The sequence below is a fragment of the Trematomus bernacchii genome, unplaced genomic scaffold (assembly GCF_902827165.1).
Source record: "Trematomus bernacchii unplaced genomic scaffold, fTreBer1.1, whole genome shotgun sequence".
In the NCBI taxonomy this organism is placed as follows: domain Eukaryota; kingdom Metazoa; phylum Chordata; class Actinopteri; order Perciformes; family Nototheniidae; genus Trematomus; species Trematomus bernacchii.
In genome coordinates, this window is record NW_022987608.1 from 8,058,646 (window position 1) to 8,066,927 (window position 8,282).

The 8,282-nt window shown below is 35.9% G+C and overlaps 1 protein-coding gene across 2 annotated transcripts; it reads left to right on the forward strand.

Moving 5' to 3' along the window:
- Positions 1–1,566: 1,566 nt before the first annotated feature.
- Positions 1,567–4,766, forward strand: mrps33 (mitochondrial ribosomal protein S33). Of its 2 annotated transcripts, none has more exons than XM_034131363.1 (3): positions 1,567–1,744; positions 2,738–2,954; positions 4,257–4,766. In XM_034131363.1, exons 2-3 carry the CDS (start codon positions 2,740–2,742, stop codon positions 4,360–4,362), a joined length of 321 nt encoding a protein of 106 aa, XP_033987254.1. In that variant the 5' UTR covers positions 1,567–1,744; positions 2,738–2,739; the 3' UTR covers positions 4,363–4,766. The 2 variants fall into 2 exon arrangements, with proteins under 2 accessions (XP_033987254.1, XP_033987253.1); XM_034131362.1 differs by having other exon boundaries at positions 1,577–1,744; positions 2,735–2,954.
- Positions 4,767–8,282: the final 3,516 nt, after the last annotated feature.

An 8,282-nucleotide genomic window follows, 5' to 3' on the forward strand; every position in this document is an offset into this window, starting at 1 on the left:
TAATGAGCCACTGGGCACAAATGCTTAAAAATAACATTAAGGGTTATTCAATTAAAAGCTGCTCTGGTGTAACCCAACAGCAGAAAAGTCCCAAAAGTTTGCTCATTGCAGAATTACCTCTCCTTGAGATACTATGTGCTCATGGCCCATATATTTCATGTGTTTCATGTCAGGCAGCATCACTTTGGTGTGCAGGCCGGTGAAGCTTATAAAATGTCTAGAAAAATCTATGGTAGCAGTTTTCTGTTTCTTCATATCTGGCGCCCTCCTCTGTTAATAAATTGTAACTGCAATATATACACATTTAATGTACAGTACACACTCTGGTTATGGTCTATGGTTGATCAATGCAAGAAAGGAATACAACTTACTATATACTCAGAGGAGCTTTACTTTCAGCACATTTTGAACATGATTTAAAATATGAAAGGTTTGAAGAAAAAGAATGCATGACACAGATTGGCATTATACTCTTGGAATTATCTGTCGTGTTGTCTAATTAATACACGTGAGTTCAACTATATTTAAAGTGAGTCTTTATTCGGCCAAGCACGTTGTTAAGGTACGACAGGTAAAGCAACCTAGCTTAAAGGTCCCATGTCATGCTTTTCCGGTTATTACCCGTCCCCTTTTGTGTTAAGAAGGTTTGTATGCATGTAAACGGTCTGCAAAGTCACAAACCCTCAAAGTACACCCTGTAGCGAGTAAAACTCTAACACAGAAAAGACCTGTCTATGCTGCCCCAGAACGCCTCTTCTTCTTCTTTGTTTAATGGCGAATCGCTACCACTTGGAGCATGTATCGCCACCTAGTGTTGATTTATTGAATCTTCATGTTACATCCTTGCCCTCAGACCAGTGTTTTGAGAAACTTGAAGATCAGTTTGTTAACTTCATTTCTTGAGTTCTGGTATTTCATTTAACTTATAGGTCTTGAATTATTGTCCATTTGCTATAAGGCTTCTAGCATTCCACTACAGAATGATAGAAACCATTAAACTTCACTAATCTGTGAATCATCATTATTGGATTATAGCATATCATGTAGCATCTCAACAGTTATGACATTTACCCCCCAAAATGCACCTGCTGCTTCCACTATTGTTTTCAGTCTTGACTTCTTTTTTGTTTGGAATTATGATCATTAGAAATGGCCATGACATGGGACCTTTAATGACGTCAATGAGCCGCGCCCACCGGGCTGCAAACAAATACAAATACTATTGGTTATTTTCATTTAAACACATACAGCACAATAATACCAGAACAATATTTATTGTGTGTAAAATAATAGATAATGAATGGCTGGAATTGGAACTTTGAGTAGAAGCTGTGACATCCATAGATATATATAAACACATCTGTCGGAACTCTTAGGAGGACGGACCTCCTGCATTTTATATTTATCAGACTTTATCAATAAGGACAGACTATCAGCGTTGACTAGTTACATTTGACGTTACGTTTGACACATATCTGTTTTTTTATAAATTATGTTTCATGTTGTAGGTTAAAATCGCCGCTTTACCATTGAACCGGAAGTGAAAGCAACCAACCAATCAACTTCACGGAAAACTAGTCATGCGCAGTAGAGCTTGTGATGGCAGTATGGCGTGTGAAGGTTAATGCTAGCTAAACGTCAGTAAACTTAACTATTACTGCCATTTAACTAAAGTTTGGTTCGTTTTACTAACGTTTACAGATTGTGTCACTTTACAACGGTGTTACTATCGCACAGGCTTCAGGTAAGAGACCATGTTATCACTGTTAAGAAGACTAACTGGACACATGTGAAGTGATGTTATTCATCGTGTTGTTACAGGGGACCAGGGGGGTTTCATCAAGGTTTCTGGCTTAAATGCAACCAGTAAACCACTAAACTCATATCCATCCCCATAAACTCACATTGTTTAGTCAGTGTGGTTGTTTAAAGGTTTAAACATTCATTAGACTGACAAGATGGTCTCTTTCATACTGTAGATACATAGTAGGCTACTACGTTGGGGTACTGCAGAGGGTACTTGGGTTTTGTTTAATGTGAAAACATCAGTTTTGCATTGCTCCTTGAAGATCATTTTACCACAATAAGTGCAAAAAAAAATATGTTCAATATTCCTGATTTAATGCAATACTGCTGCAATAAACGAAATCAATTTAAAAAACATGTTTTTTTATTTGAGCAGGGCTAGCTGGTTGAAAGAAATATCTACTGTTACATTTAAAACATATATTTTAGAAATACTGCTGTTGGTCACAGTACAACACCATTCACAGCTCGTATTTTTACTCTTTCTTTAGATATGTCCTCCAACTGTTCTACCAACTTTAATAATAATATTAATGATAATAGCTAAAGGTTAAAATTATTATTGTATTGATAAAATAATAATCCTATAGGATCACTATTTTATAAATATATATTGTTCCTTATAGCTTTGTGAAGCACCTTGAGATGACGTTGTTTTTAAAGTGTGCTATATAAATCAAATTTATTATTATTATTATTATAAATAGTATATATATGTATGTATGTATGTATGTATGTATGTATGTATGTATATGTATATATGTATGTATGTATGTATGTATGTATGTATGTATGTATGTATGTATGTGTAAAACATTTCTAATAGCCAACATGACATGCTCTCACATTTGAGATGCTTGAACCAGAGTATTTCTGCATACATGTTCTACCTGTCTCAGGGTTGAGGTCTTCTCTCTGCTTTGTTCAGCAGTCATGGCCAGTCTGTCCAGCTATGCCGTGCGCATGGCCAGACTGAGCGCACAGATCTTCGGGGAGGTGGTGCGTCCGACTGACTCCAGATCGCTGAAGGTGGTGCAGCTGTTCCAGGAGCCTCCCATGGCCCAGAGGAAGGAGGTGTATGACTGGTACCCACAGCACAAGATCTACTACTCCATGACCCAGAAGCTCCGGTTCATGGGACTGTTCAGGTACGCTTTGGAAACATAACATCTTCTAGTAAAGAAACCACACTTTAAAAAAACTCTGTTAAACTCTTACATTTTCTTACTTATCAATGATTTACTACTATACTTGTTTTTGGATATGTATTTTTTTATATATCTTGCAAACATTGCTTTTTAATTTAAATTTTATAATCTTTTTATAATAGTTGTAGGGCTGTGCGATTATGGCAAAAATCATAATCTCGATTATTTGGGTCAATAATTGATATCACGATTATTAAATACGATTATTCATTGACTTTGAAAAAATCCATTTATTGAACTTTAAAACAAATACAAACAATAATTTGAACAGTATCTTTTTAACTGTTGATTACCCTGAACGTATAATTCAACTGAAAAACCAATACAAAAATAAATGATACATTTAAATAAATATCAAAATAATAAATACCAATAAACAAGATCAACAAATATTTTGGAGCGCACTTCCACAAGCTACTAAACATATATAAATATGATAAATACAAATAAATGAGACCAAAATTAATTACATCAAATATGTTGCAGTGCAGTCACAACCTAGCAAAGCTAAATCATTGTTTTTTTCGATTATGTTGTTTTCATAATTGTGGCAGGCCAAAATCGTAATTGCGATTAAAATACGATTAATTGCACAGCCCTAAATAGTTGTATATTTGCGCCTCTTTTACAACATAACGCCTATTTTATTTAGGTTTTAGGAGTATTTTTAGACATGTTAGACTATCCCAGTTTGCAAGACTGGGTTACAGATGCATGCCCAAAGGAAAAGCCCTTAATTGTCATTAAAGAAGTAACACCGCCACTTTTTAACAGTATGAACACTCAATTGGTAGACCTGGCAGCCCATGAACTGGGGCTTCTCCCTTTTTCAACTCTGTCTCCACAATAAAAAGCACTGGTCCAAAGAAATATTAAAGGTCCCATGTCATGCTTTTGCTAGTGGAGCCTCGCAGATGGGGCTGCTGAACCCCCATCTGCAGCAGAGGCTGTGTTTGCATGGTCAAAATTCCACATTGACCGCTGCATATAAACATGAATATTGGTGATTATTCATTTTTATTAGCCTTACTTTCAAAACCCCATGTAAAGTAGCCAATGAAAAAACAATGCTTACATTTCAAATGTAAGGCCTATGTGGAAATGTTATGCCCTTAGAGCTGCTGGAAGGGTTTGAATGTGAAACTCAATGCAGGAAGTGATCAGAACAAATTAGAGCGTTTTACCGGACCCTATACTAATCATAATAAAAGCTTAACTAAAATGTGTGCTTTTCCTTCTCAGAGACGAGCATGAAGACTTCAAGGAGGAGATGCGTCGCCTGAGGAAACTGAGAGGAAAAGGGAAGCCAAAGAAAGGAGAGGGGAAGAGAGCCAGCAAGAGGAAATGAGAAGTATATCTAGGTTTGGGCAGACAGCTTTGGACGCTGTGCATGCTGTCTTTGGACATTACTGTTGCGGGATGTCGATGCCGAAATAATTCCATTGTTTTGGTCGGAAATGCAGTTCCTTTGTCACAAACTTTTCTATGTTGGGAATACCTTAGCTCAGCATGACATCATCCTGTGTCAGTTGTACTGAAGTGAACTCCATGCTTTTATTGTTGAACATTGTTTCAAATCTTTCCTTAAAGATACTTCAACATGTTTATGGTAAGGATCATCTGACCACACATGTGACGAGAAGAAGATTATGTCCATGTTTCATAGAACTGTTATTGGAACGGCTGGAAAAAGATGTAAAGAAACAGGCATCTTGTGTGTTTTCAAAATAAAAATCAATGTAAGACAACAAAGCTCTTTCTGCCTGCTTTTCAAAAACTTGGCTGTAACAAAAACAAACATATTGGTATTAACTTATACATTTCATATCGTATTACCTGTTCATGTCAATATGGGGTTGTATGTAATGCTTTGCCAAACATCATGTGTTCTTTCTAGCCATTAAATAATGACTGGTAAAACATTTTGGCAACGGATGTATGAACGATGTCTCACATAGCAGCTATGGAACCTATTCGGCAATATTCTAACCTACAGGGCATAACATAAATACATTTAGAAAAACTTTCAGTGGTTGGATTTCACGGTTACAAACTTCAAGCCTTGGATGACCAACTGCAGCGCAGCACTAAATGGTACCTACAAAAGCTTGCTTGGTTTTGAGTACATTTATTATTCTTACAAGAAAACTAATAATATGTTCTTATAAGCCCTGAATTGTGTACAAATTAATGAACTGGTTTTACATTTGCTGAGGTCTCAAACAAGACAAACATTCTAACATGAGGCATGTGCTCCAGTTACTTTTTTCCTGTTTGGCTTGTGTGGGCGTTTTTTTTTTTTTGCTGCAAAAATGCTTTTAAAACGTTAAACCTTTGCTGCATAATCAAGTAATATCCATGTTTTTTTTCATGACAAGCTAAGATATCAGCATATGTAGGCTGCAGCGATGTCACATGCATGTACAGATAGTTATGAGACATAAATACAAAAGAGGAAAACAAGACAAATGTATTCAAAACGTTAAAAGTAGTTTACAACTTTTGATATCAGAAAATAGTTGTTTTAAGTCTTGGTGACCATGACCGTGGCCTCTCTCATTCTGTGGGTCGAGCTCCTCTGAAGAGGAATCAGAGGAGCCGTCATGCTGTCCAGCGGTTCAGAAGCCTGTTGCTTTTTATAACTGTAAAACAAAGAAAATCATTAGAAATATTGAACGTTTGAAATTTCAGATTATAAATCAGTGTAGAAAGTATTTTTGTGTTTCACATCTAATACAAGATATAAGGTCAATAGCTTAGATTGCTTCACATCCCCCCCACACTATAATATGTTGAGCATTCAGTCAAGGAGAACAGGCATGTGCAAGCCTCCTAAAAAAAGGGGGAATATTATTGTCTTCTTCAATAATTTCCCCCACACATATAATGGTTCCTGGAACAATACTGTGTAGCCTGGCTCTGTAAATCCTGTGTCTACAGGTGTTGCTGACAAATAGGGAAACTAGTGTGTACAAAAAAAGGGTGGGGGGCAATGCAGTTTGATTTTTGTATGAAAAAAGTGTCCCCACCACTTTTCAAACCAAAGTGCTGCCCATTGGAAACAGTAATGAGTCAAAATCATGTTCTTATATGTAGCCTATTAAGTGCAGATTCATTATTTAAAGGAAAACTGCAAATGTATATTCTTCAGAAGGATTATATCAAACAAGTAGCCCTCCATAGAGTTCGTTATCTTTCAGGTCTCAGTCTCGAAAAGGTTGGTGACCCCTGCTCTAGTGACTAAACATTTTTTCCACTGAAAATAAGTGTAAATGTCAATTTTAAATGCATTTGTATTAAGGGTGTGTTATACGAGTGATTGTAATTTAAGAGCAGTTGGGTTGAATACGATAACAAAGGGTTTAATACAAGAAAACACTGATGGCTGTGTGGAATATTATTCCCTTACGCATGTCTTTTTATTCTTATTCTTATTTTCCTTCTTCTTCTTTTGTATTTAACGGCAGCTTACATCCTTGATGTTGCATTACTGCTATCTTGTGGTGTTATTTACTTCCTACAATTTGTATTGTTCATATTCTCTTATAAGTCCTGTTATTCTCAGGTAGTTAAGCAGACATTCTCTGCTTGGCCCACTTTTCCCACAGTCTGTAAGTCTTTGATTTTCCATCTCCATCCTTCCAAATGATACCTGTACGTCCACCCTGTCTCGGCTTAAACTAGCCTTAGCTGCCTTTCTGCCTCCTCATTAACCCAAATCCCAACATGTGCTGGCACCCATAAAAAACCCACACTGCATCCCTTCCTCTCCAATTTACAAACCATCATTAAAACCTCCCCTACTTTATCAGGTAGCCCTGCCCCCCTCCCAGCCTCTAAATGCCATCAAAGCAGAACAAAAGTCAGAGCATTACCTGTTCCAACCCCCTTTCCTCCACCCACTATAGTGCCCACAATAATATCTCATCAGGTAATTTTCTGCTCTGACACATTTTCAAATGAGGTACATAATGCCAAATCCCACTCTTTTACTTTCTGGATCTTTTGAGATGCTAAATAATTGTTCCATCCTTAGGTGATTTTCAATATACATGTCCTATTTCACTTTTTTTTAAAACACTTTTTGATTGAAAGATCTACGTTGATACTTGTCCACAGCCAACGAGGGACAGGTGGCCAGTATACAGAGGGTCCTATCTTTATATCATTAAATCCAAGCTCCTCTGCCTTACACATGTCCACTGGGATCAGCACCTTTAGGCCGCTCCAACAGCAGCCTCTAAATCGATTCAATGCTATAGTATACGGGATGCATCATTTGATCTCTAATCTTTATCTAACTCCTTATTTGTTTTAATCTACTTCCATCATGGATAGAGGTTAATATCAAAAACATCCATTGTTTGTTTATATGCTTCTTGAAATCTCTAAAAAAACATTTTCTTTCTAATGTATCTCTTGTATTACATTGTGGCCATTTTGAAAGTGTTTGTTGAAACCTTAATTAATAGCCTATGTTTCAGTGACCTAAAATTATCTAGGGCATGGTAATAAACAGTGGTGGAAAGTAGTAAAGGTAAATGTGGAAGGTAAATGTACTCAAGTACATTTTGAGTTACATGTATCCATTACATTTTGGCAGCAAAATATTGTACTTTTTACTCACTACATTTATTTGGAAACATACTAGTTACCTTTTCTGGTTTATATTATTAATACAAAAGTTAAATTAGCTTATACATTATGATGTACTATTGTGTGGATGGATATATCTTGCAGTATAAAAGTCATTCAATTATATCCTTTAACAGCTGCCAAATTAAAATTAAACAGAAATGAATGCCTCACTATCCAGTGATATCATTATTTAAAAATCTGAGTACTTCTTCCACCACTGGTAACGAATAGTGTAGGAATACTTTGTTACAAGTAGGCTATAAGTCCTGCATTCAAAATGTTACTCAAGTGAAAGCACAAAAGTATTATCATCAAAATATACTTAAAGTACTTATTATGCAAATTGGTCAATTTCAGAATCATATTGATATGTTTTGATTATAATTAGTGCATTAAAGTGTTATCAAAGCTGGTAAAGGTGAAGCTAGTTTTAATGACTTTGTATACTGCAGGGTAGCTTGTGAATTTACTCCAGGTGTATCTTAAGTCTTATTTAAATGTTGATTATATTTCACAATATATTAATCCAAATATGTAAAGTAACTAAAGGTACAAAATAAATCTAGTGGAGTAGAAGTGAGTAGCATCAAATGGAAGTACAAATATCTCAGAATTGTTACTTCCCACCTC

Excerpts from the sequence above, each read along its gene's own strand:
- mrps33 (XM_034131363.1), top strand. The coding sequence starts at position 2,740 with ATGGCCAGTCTGTCCAGCTATGCCGTGCGCATGGCCAGACTGAGCGCA. Across the intron at positions 2,955-4,256 it reads CGGTTCATGGGACTGTTCAG|AGACGAGCATGAAGACTTCA; the intron begins GTACGCTTTGGA and ends TTTCCTTCTCAG.